A 22563-nucleotide genomic window follows, 5' to 3' on the forward strand; every position below is an offset into this window, starting at 1 on the left:
ACGAATGCTCCCTGGATCAAATGTCCTATTTTAATTATGTAATTACTTTATATTTATTTCTAACGGGTGCAGCGGAGCGCACGGGTATGGCTAGTGTTTAATATAAAACAATTTTTATCTCGAAAAGGAAGCAAAAAGAGCAAAATTGTAATAAATTATTTATTAATTATTCTGAAAGAATAACCCCCTGAAATTAATGACATTACTTACGGCTCACCCTATATTTGTCATCTATTAACTTTAGTTGTTTTGGTAGGTCATTTATGTACATATTACACAATGTTGATACTGCACTTTGTGGAAGGACAGTTTTTGTTTGTTTATAAGATGAAATATGCTAATTATATTTAACTGAAATTCATTGTTGATTTAGGAACAACACTATAGCATCTTCCCTTTGATGTTCATTTCTTTTAGTTTAGTTCTCCAAATTGTATCATATGCACTCTTTAGATCCACAAAAATGGCCAATACACTCACTCATTCCTGTTAAATGCATTTTTAATTTCTTGAGTAATGTAAGATGTTTGGTGTGATGTGGATCGAATTATTCTGATTATATTACCATTTAAGTATGTATTGTTGTTTTATAGCAATGGACTTTAATAGCCCAAGTTCTTTCATCAAGAGAGTAAAAAGAAACTGCTGATTGTTAAAAACAATAAATACACCATAAAAATGGTTGCTCAGAAGCGCACTGATGCGGTGTCAAAATATGCGAGATTGTTTATAATACATCATGAGTATTTATCTTTTGAGTAGGTTAATAAATTGCCTTACAAATAAGACACAATATAAGCAAAATATTATGACAATGATAGTGGAATAAAATTAATATCATGTGAAAAAAAAAAAATTCAAGCAATGAGCAAAAATCGAACATGGAAACTTTTGTTCTTAGAACAGTTAAGTTTGTTTCCTAGGTAGTCAAACATCGTATCATTTAGCTACCACACACTTCAACAACAAGCCTTTACTAACGTCCTTTCCATATGTATACACAGTGAAACAGTGAACATCATAGGCACCTGAAAATTTATTCATTTTTAAATTTCGTGTATTTGGAGGTTTCGTGAGTTATATCATCATATAAATTAGAAATAGATAATGGCAGAACAGGGTTAAGTTCGTTCCAAAGACGTTTGAAAGAAAACAGTTCAGTGGAATCATAAACAAACTATGTTACAAAATTTCGGTACAGTTGTACTGCATGGCTTGCATCAAGATGTTTTTAAGCCGGTCATTTTTTCTTTCCATGAGTGTATTAAGACGACGATGATGATAATGAAGAGGAAAGGTATATTAATCTAGTTCTAGAGTTAGAGAATATTAAAGTATAGTTTTTTATATGTGCTGGCATTATTCAATAAAGTTTTTTTTTCATTAGAGTAGACCTACTAAAAAATTGGACCTTTCACGTTAATAACAGGACAGACTTGTCATTAATGGAATTAAAGTTCTTATGCAAAAGATATACTGTATCGAGTGAGATCAAAAACATCATAAATTGCATTTTTAATCACTTTTGGACTTCAATTTAAACATAATTTTCTTTGCAAGCACAATTATAGAGTTCCATAAGAAATTCTAAATTACAAATCTAAAAGAAAGTGGTGATTAGAAATAAATACTAAATACGAAAATATATCATAATATTATATATATATATATATATATATATATATAATATAATATTATGATATATATATATATATATATATATATAATATAATATTATGATATATTTCGTCAACAATTCTTTACATGTAATGGTGGACCCCACATTTTATAAGACCCTACTAGCCTTCTAGAGTTTCAAGAAGAAGAAAAAAATATATATAAGGTAAGTGTACCAAAGAAACACTTTAAGAAACAAATTATGAATTTTGCTTCATTACAGGCAAGTTAGTTATTTATACCGGTATGAGTTGGTACAAATATCAGAGACAAAGAGGCAAGGTACTTATTTCTGTAAATTGGAGAATCACACAAACAAAGGCTATATAAAGAGCAAATATATTTTTTATTTTTTTCAAATAAGCATGTTACTTGCACCAATAGCTGACACATCAAAAATTGCTTTGTCCTAAAAGCTGACACGTATATGCTCTAGAAGTTGACACTTAACATAAAACTTTTCTGTATGAGTTAAATTAATTTATCACTGACAAATAAAATATTTAGGGAAACAGTTAAGTTATAAGAACAATATTGAAAAAGTGAAACTTGCCTTTGAAATATATAATATAGTGTTCTCAATTCGTAATACAGATCTTACTCTAAGAAAAATGATCAAACTTTGAGGTCAATTTAAGTCAATGTGACACGATGTTTTTTCAATTTTTTTCACTTGATATATTAGTTTCTTATTGTCATATTTTGGAGGACTGATTTTCCCGAGGATATCCTTTGAGTTATACCATAGTTTGTCCTTCATTCATGGGCATTTCCATCCACTGTTACTCATTAACACTACTTTAACATAAGCTGTACTTTCGTTTGTGTTTAAAACAAGGCCCGGAAAAATTATTCTTCGTATTGTACAATTACATAATCATTTACTTTTACCTTCATTGAAGCAATGTTACGAAAGATAGTTGAATTCTCTACACCCCGGTCCTCTCCTTTCCTTTCGGATTCTAGCAACACATCAATAGAAGAATCAGATGATTCTTCAGAAGATCTCTCTTTCCTCCTTTATTTGGTAACACCTTTTTCTGTTCCCTTGTCTCCTTGTTTTCCTCTCTTCTCTTTCGTCTTTCTTCCTTTTATTTTTCTATACTATCCTCTTCTGTATACTTTGTATGACATTTTTTCCATTCATCAGAAGTCGCAACTGATAGAACCTTCTCTTAATTCTTTTGTTAGGTTCACTTGTTTTCTGAAGCCGAAAGTGTGCATTTTTGAAGGGAGAAGGAATTGTTTGACCACAACCACTTACTGTATTTCCTTCTTAGACTTTGTATCCTGAAAGATCATTTTAAATATTACTTGAGCCCGGGATAGGACTGCCAGAAGTGTGTCCTGAATTTTCATTCAAATTATCTGAAGTATTACTTGGACCTGGGGTACTACTGCCATTATCATCTCTGTCCTGGCATGAAATACCTGAAATTCTTGTAGCTTCATCTTCAATAATTACTATCTATCTTTCCCTTGAAGGACATGGTGGATACACAGTGAACCCTTAGCTAAATTAGGAACCTATAAGGAACACAAAGTATTCTAATTACATTCCTTGCAATTATCATAACAAAACGAAGTGATTTCAGTGAAAGTAGAGATTTTTAACTTCAAGATGAATAAGAAAAAAGTATTATTTTTTACTAGCACTGAACCTCTTAGTGACAAAAATATTCATGCGACAGAATATTTTAATGAATGTGATAAAAGTTTAAGGACTTCAGACAGAAGAATACAAGGAAAGAATTTGTTGAAATAGACTATTTAAAATGATTACTTGGGGGACAAAAAATTCTGTCAGCCTTAGGAAGAAAATTTTTGAAACTGCTTTTATAGTTGACCCCCCTGTCAGCTTTCAGTACAGAACTTCCTATTGCCAGTAGATTTAAATACCAGGTTCTTATGACGTTTCTGGAATAATATGAACAAAAAACTCATTTAAATGTGAATTTTTTTATTTCATCAAAGCCTGACACATTGTACGTAAAGATTAATTTTTGGTCCTACAGAATATATCTGTTATGGTAACAATGATTATTACAATCATAATCACTGACACTTGTTTCAGATACTGGAACATCTGCGAAATTAAGAGTACCAATGGCTGACACCCCTGTGGCAGGTTATTCTAACTTCATTTTCAAACAAACCATGTTCTTACCATCTTCTGCACACAATTTTATATATTTAATATTAATAACAACGTAAAATTCCACCTGAAATTGGCATTTATGATTAAAATAACTGTATATTCATGCTTACCGTTTTGTTTAACAATAATGGCGATTCCATGCAAAATAATACAACAGTCTACTTTTTGCAGCATTCATTTTGTTGAATTCAGATGTATTTCCAGAAGAATACTGTGCAATGTTGCCAAGATAATAGGAAGTTAGAACAGGTTCAGAAATTCTGTTTCTGACTACATGTAATCTTATTATGACACATTGAAACTGAAAGTGTTAGGCTTTGCATCAGTGTCAGCTTTCGGTGCAGTTACCTTATATATTTTTTTGTTAATTTTGAAATAAGAGTTCACAAAAATATGTAAAAATAAGAGAGATCATTAATTAAATTTATGTTAAAACATATTTTTATCGTAGCATTTTCCTAAAATTCATAGAAATATATCCAAAATCGTATTCAAATGAGCAAGTATTAATTCACTACACTTTTTGTGATTAAATTTTACTGTTATCAAAGAGAAAGAAATGATAGGATCCATTCTTCTTCTCTCAAAGTTCAGGTTGATGCCTATTCCATTATGATATCTCTTGCGCTACATCTCTTTTTAGGTTGTCCAGTCGATTATCATATTCAAAATTTGTAATTTAGAGTTTGCTTAGGTATTCTTTGTTCTGGCATTCGTTGTAAGTGTCTCACCCATTTCCATCTTTATTCTTCAATTAATGTTATTGCTGGTTACTCTTCTAATTCTTCAAATGATCTTTTATTGTACAATCTCTTATTGATTTTAAAAAGTGTCTTTAGCTGCTTTTATCGGATTCTTACCCTTCTCTTTTACAACTCATAACTAACTTTCATAAAATATAACTGATAATGCTATAATTGAATAAAATCGTAATTGTGTCTCTTTCCTCACTTTACTTTTTAAAGTTTGCCTTATTGTACCACAAATTTGTAATATTTCTGACGTTTTAAATTAATATTCTGGTCTTCTTCACATGTTACATAGCAACCTGATTTTGGATGTGTAACCTTGTTCTGTTATATTATGTTCTTTAGCAATTTTTACTCTTATTGGGTATCTTCCATGTTACATATTTTTATAAATTTTAATTGGTGTACTATCCTTTGTAGCCACCTTCTTTTCAAATATAAGAGGTACATTGTATGAAAATTCTAATACATTCAATGTCCTTTCTTGTCACAAATTTATTCCTTTATGAACTAAAGTGTATTTTTCATAAGGATGGAAAGATCCCACCAATGCATTTAAAGGGGAAGGCTGTCACCCCCTCTCTGATTTCACTGATTTTGTGAATAGGGTGTACCAACGCGTATCTACCCTAGAATCTTACTACCTGAACTTGTTTTGAGGGACTGTTTGCTTGTGTGTCTTGTACAATGGAGTGACTATTTTCATATTGTTTGTGTTTACAACAAAGTAAAGTTTAAATAGGAAGTTAGATAGTTTTAATAAGTGTAGTGTAGTTTAGTCTGTTTTAATGTTTAGTACTGCAAATAAGGATACAGTTATAAACTTAATGTGTTTTATGTATCCCATTTTTACAGTATACTTGATTGGGGTAAGAGGTAAGCCCATTCACTCAGAAACAAAATAAACAATGTGTCAAGTACATGAGTTTTTTTCAGAATGAATATGACAACGCAAAAAAAAAAAAAAAAAACCGGAAGGCCATTAATTCACATAAACAAAGTGCTAGAGAGAACACTGAAAGCAAACGGGGTATCCAAATCTGAACTTTATTTATATCTAAATTTAAAAAAAAGAGCGAAAAGCTAAAAATTCCTTAAAAAGAGAGAGAGAGAGAGAGAGAGAAAGCATGAAGCCACAGTAAATTGTAAATTGCATCTGATGAATTCAATCAAGATGAGTTAAGGAGGTGTGTTCTAGGTCTATACAAAGAAAGTTTATTCCAGACTTAAATGATATTGTGCTAGCTGTGCGAGAAAAGCTCAATATTCAGTTATTTTGCTCTTTACTATGAAAAATAATAGGTAAGGGTTTCATTACTGTAAGAATAATCTACGGTAGATCGTAAGTTCTTAATGGAGCATGGTGATATATTTTTTTTCTCTTGTACGAAGGAGGGACCCGAAGGCTTACACTGCAGCCAGAGGCTTATTGTGCTTACCACTCCTATTCTTATGAATGATTGGATAGCCAAATGGCAGCGCTCTTGTACAAGTACAGCACACCGCACCGTGAACTTAACCTGAGCTATTATAGGGCTGATGATGGTATGTGAATTAATGATGGTGAAATAAGTCCGAGGTCAAACACCAAAAATTATCCAGCAATTCTGCTTCAATTGGTTGAGGGAAAACTTCGGAAGAAATCCCAACCAGGATTTGAACCTGGGCCCATTCATTTCACAGCCAGATGTGCTGACCATTACTCCACAGTGGTGGACAGCGTAGTGATATAGTAGCATACCATAATGAATTTCTGAGAACAATGAAAGATATAAGGGACTCTGGACTCTGTGAACTTAATTGTAATTAAATTATTATTTTTATTTTACACTTATTTTTGTGCGTAATCATTTGTAAAATTTAGCTACTCATATTAATATACTGTAAATACAGCTTTGGGCAAGGTATTTATAAAGTTCAACTACTTATATTAACATATAGTGAACACAATTTTGAAACGTTCTATACTGCTGACTTTGCCTTAGAAATGGGAGGACTATCAGTTTGAAAGTAGTGGCGAGATCTTTTCATTCCTATGAAAAACAGTTATAGACTTTAATATTTTCTATTCTTGAAGAATGTCGTCGAAATATATATTACCGGTAATAGAATCGGGGACAGGCTACATTCTTGTGTAGGGTTGCCACCTATCAGCTTCCAGAGGAATTGTCCCGGAATTTGAAACACAGTCCTAGGCAAACACACTTTTGTCCTGCTTATGCCAATTTTGAGAGAAGCAAAGAACAATATTCTAAATATACATGAAAATACAAATGGGTGAGAATGTAAAGACATACTCTTAGTGTTCATATTTTTCATGTTAACTAGATAGGCTTCATTCATTCGTAGTTTTCTGTCCAATGGCATGTCCTTCACTGCAAATCCAGCATTCTCCAATCGTACATCTTTTTAGCCTTCCTCCTCATATCCGGATATGATCCATATATTTTAATGAGCAAAATAATTGAATACTGAGCTTTCCTCTTATAGCTAGCACAATATCATTTAAGGTTGGAATAAACCCTTCTTTGTATAGATCTAGAACACACCTTCTTAACTCATCTTGATTGAATTCATCAGATGCAGTAACGTTACAATTTACTGTGGCTTCATGCTTTCTTTCTCTCTCTCTCTCTCTCTCTCTCTCTCTCTCTAAGGACTTTTCAGCTTTTCGCCCTTCTTTGTTTTTCATTCAGATATAAATAAAGTGCATATCTTCTGCTCCAAACTTTTTCCCGTTTACTGTTCCTTCCAGTTTATTCTTCAGTAGGCAGTCTATTTTTAGCTAATGATCTAGCCAATTTATTTTTCTCTTCTTGATCAGTTTCAGCATTATTCTTTACTTCACCCAGTTTTTCTAGCACAGCTTCATTTCTTATTCTGTCTGTTCATTTCACATGCTCCATTCTTCTTCATATCCACATTTCAAATGCTTCCAGTCGTTTCTCTTCACTTCGTCACAATATCCATGTTTCTGCCCCATTCAATGCTACACTCCACAAGTCTTTTCCTTATTTCTTTTTTCAAAGGTCCGCAGAAAATACTTCTCTTCATATTAAAAATTTCCCTTCTTTCATTGACATCTTTTGACTTCCTGGCAGCAGCTCATGCCACTATTTATAGTACATCCCAAGTATTTGAAGCTGTCGACTTGTTTCACTGCCTGTTTGAATTTATCTTCAACCCATAGTGCTCACAGCTGACATTTCGCTCCAGTAGCATTTATACCTTAGTATCATCTCCTCTTCTTGTAACAACGCCATATTAGCAAATCTTATGCACTTTATTCTTCTTCCTCCTATTATTACCCCTCCCATGTTTCGAAAATAAATCCTCTAAGTAAGTGTTCAACAAGATAGGTGATATAGGACATTCCTGAGGCTTAAATTATTAATATTAACACTTTATATTAAAATAACTTTCATGTTTAGATCGAAAATATTGCATTTTACATTGACTTTTTTTACTTGTGAGATTATATAAAGTAGGCTTAATTAACAAAAATCGGTTTGTTCTTCGGTCTTTGTGGATGAAGGGATTGTCCAGTCCAATATTCCTTGAAAGGCGGCAACTGTATTCTTGTGTCCATATACTGTATATGACTTTTATTAAATACTGTATATTGAGTGTTCTCTATTATTCAGTAGCTACTCTTTATAATAAAAAAGGTAGTGAATCAAAGTTAAAATAAACAATGGGACATAATTTGGAAAGAAACTTAACTTTTAACAATAGCTAATAGAAGAATCTGTTCATAATTTTCATATACACATATATAGTGTAGCATACATCTGCAGTAAACTGTGACCTTTTAGGTCTGATATCATGAAGAAATATCCAAAATTTCCTTCATCAAGGCAAGTGCATAGATTTATCTATTATTGTTCCCTCCAATTGATAATTTTTTTTATTATAAAGAATTTTCACAGTATTGAAAACCGTCGAAAAATAATGAAAAATATGACACACCAATATTGTTTACAGACGAAACACCTTGTCCTGAGGATATTCATGTAGAAAAAAATAGATAATATAAAATATAGATAAAATAGATAATGATGGATTTGATAATCTCCCTGATGAAACCATTGAAGAAAAAATATGTAATATTTGCACAAGAGTTCTGGTCATATTTGTCAATCTTTTGGGTATAAGACTCTTCCATCTCACTTACTTCCTAGCAGTGAATATATCAAATAATACCTTCTTAAACTTGGGGTAAGTATTTATAAGAAATCGTATTTCTTTTTTGTCAATTCAAAAATTGTGCTTCTGAAGCAACAAGAATTGAAAGAAAATTCATACTGTATATATATATATTAGTATGTGTGTGTGTGTGTGTGTGAGTGAGTGAGCGAAATATTGTAATGCGTATGAATTTGCCACCTATATGAGTTATCCATGGACATGATTCAATGGACATGGGGTTGAATATTAATGAAATAAAATGATTTTCGTTTAATTAATAATATTGCATGCATTAAACCCTTTTTACACATCCAATGACACTTAATGTCATAGGTACTGACACTATAGAATATGACCAATATCCAGTCATGTAAATGAAATATAAAAAATGAAGTATGTAACCACATTGACCACTAAACACTCGAAAATGAGGTCACTGTTTGGAGTTGGAATATAGACAAAAAAATAATAAAAATGTTATAATTAAGTTATGTTTCAATTCCAAGGAGTGACATCATTTTCGAGTTATGTACCATAATTCATTTTTTTATATTAAATGTATACTGATATTAGGTTTTTCCAGACGTAAAATTGAAAATTTCATTTCACACAATTTATGTGCTTTTATATTTGCACATTCTTGGGATCTTTTGTGGCTCTCTGAATAAAACTTGCCTGGATAACAGCAGCAGCGCAACACTATGTCGTTCAACATAGTGCATGAATGAAGGAAAAGACTATGGGTTAAGGATTAGGTTGGTAGGGTAGTACACAGACTCTGCCAACTCTCCGTGCAGAAAGTCCACTGTTTCACTGAATTAATAACAGGAGACTTCGCTTAAATAAACCACTTGGCATCAAAACAGATGATAACATTTTACAAATATTTCAATAGCGCTAATATATGCTGTGGAGCCCAAAAGCAACATACAGGGACTTTAATATATTTCATATCAATTTTGAACTATGACAAAATTGTCTTACACATTTGCTAAGCATTTGCCAATCTCGCCTCTACTGCCCAGCTTTAATGCATTTTTATTATAAGCTATTAATGGCAGCCTTTCTAATTACGCCAATTTTAGATCTAATTAGAGCATAAAAGCATTACATTTAACATTTGTTTATGATATTACGTCAAAATTTTGAGAAATGAGTATGCATTTACCATCATAATAATGAAGATAACATGGTATGATGATCAGTAAGAAAATAGTTCACGAGACTTTAAATTATGAGCTCTAATAAGTTTGAACAGTATTCAGTACAACTGCCAATGCAATGTATTCATAAGATGCTCACTACTAAACAACAGCATACGTCCTTTTTACTCAACCATAATATAATAGTAATAGTAATTTATTCATCATAAAAATTTTTACAAATCATGGATGGCTTAGTCAATCTTATTTCTAGATCTTAATCTAGTTTCTGATTATACTATAAGCATATTTATGAAATTGTAACATTGTTATTGCAGGACATCTGCTGACACGAGTTAAGAAGGATTGCAACTAAGATAATATAAAAATAATCTCAATAATAATAATAATAATAATAATAATAATAATAATAATAATAATAATAATAATAATAATAATAATAATAATAATTATAGAAATGTTTTAATAACATTAACGACTTAAATGCCTCACAGTTACATATTAGTACTTTCATGCAAGGTCTAAAGACATAACTTACTCTACAGTAAGTATATGGCATATGATGCAGCAGCAACCTGTTGACTATGCTTTTAAATTTCTTTTGTTTACTACTTATTATGAAGCTTGGAATTTTATTATACATGTTTATGCCTCTATGTAAAATACTTTTAAGACTTGTGGTAATTCTATGAGTGGACAGATGGATATGACTTGACGTTTTGTTTGATACATGTGGTAGTCTGAATTCAATTTGAATTTTGCTTTGTTTTTATGAAAGAAAGACACTGTTTCTAGAATATATATACAAGGCACGGGCAGAATTTTGAGTTCTCTAAAACTTGCTTTACTTTGCGACCTTATTGGTACTTTTTTTTTATAATTTTTACAATTTTCTTCTGTAGCTTAAAAATTTCCGTAATTTTGCTTGTTGCGCCCCATAATATGGTATGTCATACTGATTCTGGGAATGTATATAGTCAAACATAGATCTGAGAACTTCATTAGAGGTTGTTTTGCTTAAAATTCTGAAAGCATATATATAGCAGTTCAACTTTTCTATAATTTTCTCAACATGATAGTTCCAGGTTAAAGCAGAGTCAATTCAGACGCCTAGGAATTTTGTATTTTTAACTTCCATTATATCTTTACTGGTACCATTGATTTTGATAGGAATAGAATTTTGATTGCCGCTATTGTTAAAGAGTATGTAACAGTCTTACTATCATTCAGTTGTAACTTATTTTGCTGAAGCCGGTTTTTGATTGACTTTACTTAGCAACTCATTTTTATCATTAGAATTAAATAACATATTTGTATCATCAGCAAACAAAACTGTCTTAGCAAAAGGTGTATGATCTGGGATATCATTAATATATAACAAAAAACTACTGGTCCAAGAATTGAGCCCTGCAGAACACCATGTTTCATAGAGCTGGAAGTCGAATGTATTGTGTTTATTTCTACAAATTGTTTTCGACTGTCTAGATATGATTTAAACCAATTACCTGCTAGGCTTCTTATACCATATGACTCTAATTTAGATATTAATAGATCATGGTTTACCATGTCAAAGATTTTACTGAGGTCTATAAAGAGACCAAGACTATTTCCTTCCTTATCTTTTGCTTCGAGAAGATTTTCAATGAAGGAAAAGAGAGCATCATTTATTGTCTGATTATTCCGAAAGCCAAATTGAAAGTTTGAAAAAACATTTTGCGATTCAAGAAAAGGAACTAGCCTGCTATACATGATTTTTTCTAAGATTTTTGAGAATACTCAGAGCATTGAAATTGGTCTATAATTTTCCATAATTCATTGAAAATTTCTGCCACATCCTTTGGATCTGTTATTGTGTTGTTTTGTATGCTTATTTTGATATTTTCTATCCCTTTTTTTCAGGTTTTTACCCATTTCTTTGTTTATGACTTCCCGAATGCCTTTACTTCTATTTTCCACTTTTATAAGAAAATTACTATTACATTTTTATAGTTCTTTCGCTTCTAGGATAACTTTTCTGAGGATAGCAGTGTATTTTTTAAAGTATATTTTAAATTGTTGGTTATCTGTAATTTTATTAATGTTACTTAAAAGTATTTTTCTCTTACAAGAGTTTAGGATTCCAGTTGTTATCCATGTTTTTTGGGTAGGTACCTTGTTTGTTAGTTTTGTTCTTTTGATAAGCTTTTCATTTTGGCTGCATAATGCAAGTGGATAAACAGGGCACTGTTTTAGATGGATGTCTGCTACACTATTAGCTGATACTGGTGCCGATTTAACAACTTTCAAATAATATTGAGGGTGGTAATTGGCATCAGTTGCTGTGAGCTTACAGAAGATTTCTTACAGAATAAAATCAAAATTGCGAAACAAATTTCTTGAACAAAGATGTTCTCTGGTTCTTCGATTAGTGGAGTTAAGAATGTGACGAAAATACAAAACATAACTCAGATTCCTTCCCTCCATGGAGTAACATTCAGTAATTTGCATATTTGTACACTTAATTTTAGTATTGGGTAAAAAATTATTATTTCCAGTGATCTGTATTGTGATTTTTTTCAATAATTAATTGTGTTGCTGACACTGAATTGTTTGCGTTTCTACGACTTTGCGCTACATGTACTGAAAAGTGAGTCGTAATAATTTTTTTTTCGGTATGCATACTAGAAAGTCGAACTTTCAAAACAAAAAAAAGTTATTGAAAACACTACTTCCCGTGTTGGTATAACAAATCAATGATTTTTGACGTGATACCTGTTTGTATTCAGTGAATAACTTTTTTTAGATGCAAGATGAATTAAGTGGACTTAGAATATTATTAATAGGAAAGGACCTATTTGCTAAATTGAAATTTTTTCTCTCAATTTATGATGATGTTGTAAGAGAGGCTGCTACTGGAAGAAAACGGAATATCAATTTAAATAAATTTAAATCTGAAATGGATGGCTTATTTATAGTTTGAATTTCTGTCGTGTGTTATATTACTATTACTTGGAACAGATGCATTATAGGTACTGCCAGTTATATATATATAATTTATTTCAAGAAATAGTCTGCCCAGGCATCCTGGGTTGCCAAAAACACAGAATAACACACATATAAGAATAGTAATGATTACAGTAAGATAGATGAGCCAAATTTAAATGTGAACTAGGAGCTTAAGTTTAAGAAATAATAAATTTGTACATATATTTGTAACAATCACACACTAACAAATAGAAAAGGGGGGGAGGGGTATTATGATATTCCGTATAAATGATTTTTCAGAATTGCCACAGACCCTTTAATGGTTGAAGTAATTATTTTTGGAATGATGTCATGGATTCCAAATGTTTTGATAGTGTTTACAGTTGATCGTGGGATGGTGCCCCTCGCTCCGATCATTAAACCATGTACTTCCCAGGTGCCTTCCATCTGATATTTTTCTCGAAAATACGGAATAGTAGGCTCATAAATTTGTTGTTTTTCTTTGTTGACCTCGGATGGTTGGGTCTGGCTCATCTCAAATCTAACAGTTGGGTCCAGTATAAAGCCTTTACTATTAGTCTTGTCTAGAGCCACGATGTCCGCTCTTCTAATTCCGCCGCCTTCAGACGCAACGCAGTGCACCTCTTCATGGACCTCGAAGGATTTGTTTCTAACATATCTCCTAAAAAAAGGTCAACGGAAATAGCAGTTCGATAAATGAAATTATCGATACCTATTGTTTGAATAATTGAGAACCAAAATTTGTTTGTTTGCATGTCACCATGGCAGGTATTTAAACACTACAAGGTCCAAGGAAAGTATTTGCATAAAAAACTATAATTAATAATAAGTTTGGAGAAGGCAGTGACATTACGTATTATTGAAATATATTAAAAAATGAATTAATTTTATTAAGTTGGCTATATTAGAATAACAATCGATAATATACTATTTCCAGATAAGAATATGAATCGATATTATCAAATAGGCTGATGGTACCTATAATGCATCTAAGCCTATTATTTTGTGTATACTAAAACTAAAACTAAATGCATCTTTAGTATTGTTATGTTTTGTGAACTATCAAATGAATACATTGCTATCAGTTATTTTTAAAAGAATCTCATATCATTTTAAGTTGTTATTGAAGGCTATACATTATATGGTTTCATTTACATGAAACTGTATAGAATATGAAATATTAATAAAATTAAATTAGCACAGCAGTTTAACAACAGTCTGAACACCTATACTGTATTATTTCAGATTTAAGCTGTGTTCAGTGAGTTGCGAGCAAGATTTTTGTTCTGATTTTTGCATCAAGTCATACTGTACATGTAGAAACTTTCAACATTTTGTAGCTACTGAACTGGTCCAGCCCTGACAGATCCAACAGATAGATTCCTTTTTTCTTGTCATCCTGATAATAAAGCTGATATATAGCTTCGAAAAATTGGATGTTTCTGTATGACACAGTATGAAAATCCAAAAATCTTGTACCACTTCGTATGTAGGTTTTTTTTTTTTTTTTAGAGCAAGTACTAATTTTTCAGTTTAATTAAAGAAATTGTTTACATGCTAAGTCTTGTGAACTTATTTCATAGTTAACTCCCTGAAATTGAGTTAGAATGTAACTCTGACAAGAATTCACCAAGAATATCTTTATGATTCTGTCTGTTCTTCATTGGAGGCATCTTACAATATTATGTGATCACAAACTTATCTCTTATTTTGACATAATTTCATCTTACCAAGATTTTCTTCATATTTTACGCCATTTAATGAGGGAATTCAAACCCCTCACTTATGATGATTCCAACATTAAGAATTCGCAATAATGATGGAAATTCAGCATTGGTATCTTCCTTATAAACCTGTATTTTTCCAATTGAAATAAAGTGAATAAGGTAAGGGGATTATTTTCTTCAAAGAATATGAACAGCATGTTACTGTTACACGAAGCAGGAAAATCCTGAAGAAAATTAGCCTATGTGAAAGGACTTCATTGGCTGTTTTACTATTTAAGTGATAATGGACAAATATATCCTGTGACTTTTAAAAAAATCCTCAGATAATTTCAGTTCTTCAGCTCCTATAATTCCATGAAATCTATTATTACTTACACTCTTATTTTAATTGTGCTAATTTCCAAAACTGACTGTGTTATCCATTTTGGTGCCACATATATAATATTCAACATAAGAAAATGTTTACGGTAATAAATAAACACAATGCAGGTTGTACACTTCTGTACAATTAGAGTGATCATGTAGGAACTGCTCTGTTGTATGGAGAAGAAAGAGGAAGGAAGAGGTAGAGCGAGGAAAGGGGTATTTTACAGTGCAACATGGTGGAAGAGGATGGTTAGCACTTGCCTGAAGAGCAGCATCAGACCCTGAACAAAGCTTCGGAAGTTGTTATGGCGCGTGATGGAACTTTCGGGATCCAGCGCAATGTTACCAAACACCTAGAGTCAGTAGTGTGGCCATGACGGTACCAGGCGGGCCAGCCAGCCAGGGAGAGAGAGTTGTCAGTTTAAGTTAATAGTCAGTGGCCACGCAACCAAACCAAACTACTATTACGCCTGACTACACACTTAATATGCTATTACTCTATAATACAGTGCTCAAACACTAGTCATGTTTAAAGGTACTGATAAGGATTTCCAGGCATTGACATATTAAAGAACTTATTGTAATGAATTATAGGAGTTATTCTAAAAGTCAATAAATTCACAAGATAAGACTATTAGTACAGATATCTCACTAATTAATATTTTGTAAAGTAGTCACCACTGTAAAGAGAAGCAAACACTCAATGAATTAAGAACAGTACATCGAGTAATACTTGTATAACAAATCAATCATAGATGTATTTGGAAATTAAATACATAGCAATTACATTTAATACGTTACATCATAATCTGATTTTTGAAATACTGATTTCAAATAATCATTCTGTTTCAAAATTCAATTGAGAGAGTATGTTGTTGCAACTCTTGAAATATAAAATGTCTAGATATAACAGTATACATGAAATAGGAGGGTAAAATCTATTGTATCAAACAATGACAAAGTTTACATAAGCATTAGTCCATAATTTTACTTCATTTACGAATTAACCTATTTCAAATTTAAAGTCCTGCCTTTCTAAAAATAATACAAAAATAGTTCTATAAGACAGATAGAAGAATTGTGTAATAATGTACATGATCAGCTAATTAAAAATTATCTTCATGTTCTGTTTGCTGCATTGGATGGAAATGAAATTAAATCATTCGCATCCATGACTATTAGCTGTTTCTTCACTTCCTGCTTTTCCTCCTTCCAGAAACGTTCTGACATTTTATATTTCATTAAATCAATGGAAATTCACATACAGGCTTATAAAAAGTTTTCATGATTAAGTTTGTCAGCAAAGTCTTTTCTGGACCCACGCGCATGTAAACAGTTTTAATTATTTCAAATTATAGATTTTACCATCCAATTTACTGCACGTGCTCTAGTTCAACATTACATTATGTCATTTTAATTAAGAGATTCGAGAATAATAAACATAGGACATATTGTTCTTTACATAGATTACCCTACTGTATTCTTTATATTTATAACTGCTTTTATCCTTACACTTATTTTCTTTATTATTAAGAGACTATGTAAATATCTCATCAATTAAAGAGATTAATAGAAATAGAAAGATGAAGAAAGGAGAATTTGCCTATACTAATGTAATTTTGTACCAGCTAGTATAATTTCGTACTACTTACTAGTTTCATTTAAAGTGTCTGATGTCCCATCGGTTCACTTTTTTTTGTAGAACATATAGGAAATTGCAATACTGTACGAAAATAATGCATGTGGTTGGAATACCAGTACTTAAAACTAATTAAGAAGTGATACGAAGTTACTCTAGCTAACAAAAAGTTACTCCAACTGACTGTAAAGGTACTTGATCTGAAATCTTACTTTATCAAATAACAGTTTAGTATCTTTAAGATGTCATTATTTATTTCGAGAGATAAACATTACTATATTTAAATACCCAGAAATGCTTATTAATAGCTTTAGAACATTTCAAATATTACTCACAAGAACAAATCTTACATAGCCTAAATTACTTTACGTACACTCAACAAACATCAAGTGCTTAACAATCTAGCACTAGCTAAGATACCCAACCACAGAAATGCTTGCCTATATCAGGAAGAGGAGGGGCTGCTTCCAGTGCTACCAACATTAGCTAGCATGCTTACCAACCACAGTTAGTAAAGACACCGGCCAAATCTACGAGAGCCTCAACAGCCTCAGAACTAACCTGTCCATGTTCGCAAGCTATCAGAAACAAAATAACTCCTACTGTGTTAAGTGTGGCTAATGTTTGTGTGGAATGTGTGAGAACTGTGGTGGCACTGACTGGAAAAATTGTGTTTTACTAGTATGTACGTCACTGTGGAGGTCCCACTACTGTAATCTTACACGAAACTGATTGATTCTAAAAAGTAGGTAGTAACGTAAGTTGTGTCGTCCAAGTAAGTCTGTATGAAATCGCAATATACTCATTGGCATTACACGGAAGCAGTAAAGTATCTAGAACACAGACAATTGCATATTAATAGTATAAGCATTAGTTGTATGTTAACACCATATACTGCCAATGATCAAACTTCAAAGTTATATTATATATAAAAATGTATAAAAGTGCTGAACATTAATATACAAGACTATAGCAAAGAGGTATCTCAATACCAGCAGGGAGGCATGTGATAAGGTTGTGTCATGTTAGATTAGTTCTGAGTCTGTTCAAGGCCAAGTGCTGCCTTGCGCTAAACTAACTCACCGGAAAAGCAGTAAAAGAGCGCCGAAGAAAGTTTGAAAGTTGTTATGGCGATTGAGTTGCGAATCAGGGTCAAACTTCATGTTTCCGAAAACCTTGAAAAACAGCCCCAAACATAAACTCTATCCGTGTGTCCCAGCTTGCAGTCATGCCCTAATCATAGTAATTGGAAACTTCTCAAACTCGTTCATAGTAAAAGAAATAAATTCAGCAATGCAAACTGCTGTTAGTAGGGAAATTTATAATGAATTTAATATTTGTGTGACAATAAAAAAACTTTACTCTCTAGTCTATTTAAATAAAATAAAAAAAAAATGATTTCTTTAACGAAAATGTAATACTTCTGCACATGATGTATGTCTCTATACACTACACTACTCCCAGTATTTCAATTATCAGCAGTTAATAGTCTAAAACCACAAGACAAACGTAACTCTACTTATAAAATGTTACTCTATATTAGATTAATCAGTAATCTTTTACCAGCTAATGCAATTAACGTCTATGAAATTGTTGTAAATAAATATGAACAATTATTTCTGCCTTCTTGGAAGTCCATAATTATTTCAACAAACCAGAACTGTTAGCAATTGAAATACTAAACTGCATCATGTGCTGAACTGTGAACAAATATATTTTAAACTTTCGTTCTTGCAATATTTCGTTTTGAAATCGTAAGTTTGAGAAGTTGTAAATTTACTGGCCGATTAAGGCTATGGATTGCACAAACTATGTACCAATTTGAACACAAATTGTTAAGTGTACATCACTTCTGGATTTCTCTTCTTGTAGTCACTCAACTGATCAACTAACATAAAAATACTAAAACTTAAACATAGGATACAGTCGCTCAGATTTACTGACTATCTTTTATCAGTACTATTGCAGAACATTTCATATTTTGTCTTAATATGAACCTCATATCAAGGTTATTATTATTTTTTGAGTGAGTTATAACATATTCTAAAACTTGTGGAGAGAAAATAACTTCTAATATGCTTATAAACTGAGCTTTTAACACAATTATATATCTTTGTATAAGAGTATTTTTATTATAATTGAATACTGTACCTCCTGTTAAAGGACGATTAAATCCTGTAATTTGTTGGCACATTTGGTTCTGATGAGTAAGTTGCAGGTACTCCAATACTATCATTTGATTAAATGACATAAATAACTATCAAAAACATTACATTTTTTATTTCTTGCATGATTAATACTTTATAGAATTAAAAATGTGTAAATACCGTAATTTGAATTGTTAGAATGCTGGCTTTATTTATTGGAACTAACATTTGAATTCCAAGATGATAATGAATTTTGTGGTTGAAAAGACTGCACTGTGTAGGTTTTCTTGGGGCACTTATATTGCCTTTGATATCATTCGTCCATTTTCATTATCATACAACTAAATGACAGGTGCAGAAAGTATTTAAAGATCTATAAATGTAGGCCTAACTTTTTTTCACGAATTATCTTCAGCAGGAGTTTGTAGCCCTATAATGAAAAAAGCCAGTTGAGATCCCTGAATTTGTTCACAGCCTAATCGAGGCACAGTATCCAACAGGGCAGAATAAGAATTCGATTTTAAAATCCAAATTTATTGACTACTAGTATAGATATAAGTAATAATTAAATTATAATAACTATAGAAAAAAAATTATATATAAAAAAGGAGAAAATAACTTTCTTTAATGTGTTCATTTACTAAAATTTCCAAGATATTTCTACAATAAAACTACCTCAATAGTCAACAGACAATAAGACAGTGAACTATAAAATCTCTTAAGTTTGTATTATAAATGTTTTGTTAGATTATTTATGTAAATTATGTTCCAACAAAATAAGATGTATTAGAAAGAAAGATAGTAACAAAAGATACTATTTGCAGAGGAAAATGAAATTATAGATTGATAATTTAGTATATTTTATCACATAAAATGTAAACTAAAATATAATATTAAACCATGTACTGTATCATATATATTTCGATTACAAGCCTGTGGAAATATTCTGCTATAGTAGTAATATAGTCAGTATACTTTAATACTATGGCCAATCAAATTGTTCTGGAAATTATATTAGAATTTAAGGTAGAATATAAAAATTATATTCTGCCAGCCAAAAATGTCATTCAGTGATCTACATTTTAAAATATACTACTAATTTGCCTATTTACAATTTATTTTAATGTTAGAAATAAAATTACATTACTAAGTAAACAAATAAATATCTTTATGTAACGCAGGAACCTTTTGATTGGCTATAATATTCAGATTTGTAGAAATATTTTGGCACTGCTGGTATTCTCCCTACACCATTTCGTCTGAAGAACTGGTCGTCCATTGTTGCTTGATACAAATTTCTGGTATGCAACAACTCCGGACAAAAAATGAAGTGACCAAATAGTAATGGGACACACGGACACAGTACAACTAAACTACCGCCAGATGTCACTGCATCATGCTGTGGAGAGTAAATGACATTAACTTTCACCCACATTAACTAGTTAAATACTAATTTCTTTAATATCTAATTCCTAGCATTTCTGTAAGAAAAAATTGATTTTTTTCATATCTTTCTTATACTCATAAGCACTATTTTTTTGCCAGTAAAACACAGTAAATTAGTTCTCAACATACTTGTACATTAAAAATAAAATTATTGGTTCAAACTCATGGAAGCAGTGATGGTTTCAGACTATTTTCGTTTGAGGTGGTGGGGAAGAGGTGAAACAATTCACAGTGGGAACAATATTGATTCTATGCGGACAAAAATATTATTTTACTTCCGACTTTTAAGAATTTATGGAGGTTATGCTGATAATCGACATCTTCGGTTTATATTTTCTATTTCCTGTTCACTTCTCCCATTCCAAGGTGGCAACATTTCACATATTTTCTATAGTGATATTTGCTTCCACTGTGATTGTTATGCACTGATATGCTGGATTGCAGTTTTGTTTAGTTCAGTCATTTTGGACTGGAATAGTCCTAGTAGTGTAGTAATTATTTTGAAGGCTATATTATTATCATTTATTTTTTGCGTTTAAAGGTGTCATTTTGTACTGGGTTTGCCTAAACTTCAAGTTGATCATTTTGTTGCTACTGGTATTTTAGCATTTTGGCATACTAAATTCCAGTATATTGTGAGATAAAACCCCAAACTCTGTCATGGAAGCAGATTATCCATTGGTATTAAAATTTATGAACAGAAAGGGAATGATGTGAAAGTCTAGACCCTACAATTGGAAACAAACAAACATTTCACACATCGTTGATCAAAGGCTTATGAAATGCTATATACAATCATGTCTTATAATTTGAAGAAACTTGTCTGGTAGTTTTTTTTATAATATTACGATGGCGGAGTTGAGATTAATCTTTTACTAAGACTCCAACATATGCACTAATTTTAATGAAACTTCGTTGAAAGTAATGCAACTAAATATCGTTTTGTCATCTCATCTTTTATTTTCTTTGACATTATATCTCAGTATGGCAGTGATGTGAACTTTCTATGCTAACAACCTCATAACTTATTAACTCCAATTGTAATGAAGAATTTAGTGTCATCAATCATTATACTAGAGTCCATATTTTTAGGTTTTAACCTATTTTATCCTTGCTTTGTAATCAGAAAATTTTAACATGCTTTTCCCTTTTATAGCTACTGGATCTGGATGTATGAATACTATCAAACTTAGAAAAGACAAAAGAGGGCTTAAAGACCTAGAATGGGCTAAATGAGCTCTTTGCAGGAGAAATTATGGAAATGGTTAATTTTCCTCAAATTTGCATAGAAATGAAGCTTTTCGAATTCACGTAAAAAAGAAAAAAGAAACATAGTTAATCAATTTTAAGAGATGCCTTTAACCCATGTACAAAATAGATTTATTTGGGTATTTTGAATGTATTATTTATGTCGATAAACAGATGAATAAAAACAGTATATGCATGGTGCACTGTTGTGACATAACATTTTTTTTAGTAGTAAGAATGGTGCTGCTCTCTGCTGCTTTCAGAGAAAGAGTGATGAGCGTTATCAAGTCCACTCTTGTCTGCCTGTCACCTCACCACCACAGCTAAAAGATCTAATCTGGACTTCAATCTTTAACTTTCTTAAAACACAAATTCACGATCTTAACACAATTAAACCAAGAGAGATTACAACAAAACCAAATAAATACCGTCCACACCTGTGGAGTAATGGTTAGCGTGTCTGGCCGCGAAACCAGGTGGCCCGGGTTCGATTCCCGGTCAGGGCAAGTTACCTGGTTGAGGTTTTTCCCGGAGTTTTTCCTCAACCCAATATGAGCAAATGCTGGGTAGCTTTCGGTGTTGGACCCCGGACTCATTTCACCGGCATTATCACCTTCATCTCATTCAGACGCTAAATAATCTGAGATGTTGATACAGTGCCGTAAATAACCTACTAAAAAAGTTAAATAAATATCCTAAATTACCTATAATTATCTATGTCAATGATAGGGAAGTATAAAGTAAACGAAATTGTCAACACAGTCCAGTTACTTTATCGCAGTCGTTTGTGGGTATGCTGTATTCTGTTAATTGTTTCAAGCAGTGTGCATTATTAATTTATAGTAAAAAAATATGATCTGGCAATGAATTGGGAAAGACTCTAATTTTACTAATGGAAAAGTAATTATCTGTGACAAGCAAGTAAGTAGATAAAGTATTTATGTAGATTTATTTTGGTTACATACTGTATAGGCTTTGTCATCTTACCCCAGGATATCATCTACTGATATACAGCTCCAGAAGCTGCAGTCATAAGACTTATTGTGCGACCCTACATACATAAAGGCTGG

General features: G+C 31.6%; 1 protein-coding gene across 28 annotated transcripts in view; it reads right to left on the minus strand.

Annotated features, from left to right (window-relative positions):
- The window catches only part of cac (calcium voltage-gated channel subunit cacophony), a 1051854-nt gene that overhangs the window by 138668 nt on the left and 890623 nt on the right, over positions 1 to 22563 (minus strand). For 25 of the 28 annotated variants that reach the window (XM_069834011.1, XM_069834005.1, XM_069834017.1 and 22 more), the window contains one exon: positions 15275 to 15366. In XM_069834011.1, the coding sequence (XP_069690112.1) occupies positions 15275 to 15366 (92 nt within the window). Of the gene's footprint in view, positions 1 to 15274; positions 15367 to 17735; positions 17828 to 22563 lie in introns of all 28 variants that reach the window. The other 3 variants (XM_069834019.1, XM_069834004.1, XM_069833992.1) reach the window with 1 other exon arrangement.

Source organism: Periplaneta americana, chromosome 8, assembly GCF_040183065.1.
Source record: "Periplaneta americana isolate PAMFEO1 chromosome 8, P.americana_PAMFEO1_priV1, whole genome shotgun sequence".
NCBI classification, from domain to species: Eukaryota; Metazoa; Arthropoda; class Insecta; order Blattodea; family Blattidae; genus Periplaneta; species Periplaneta americana.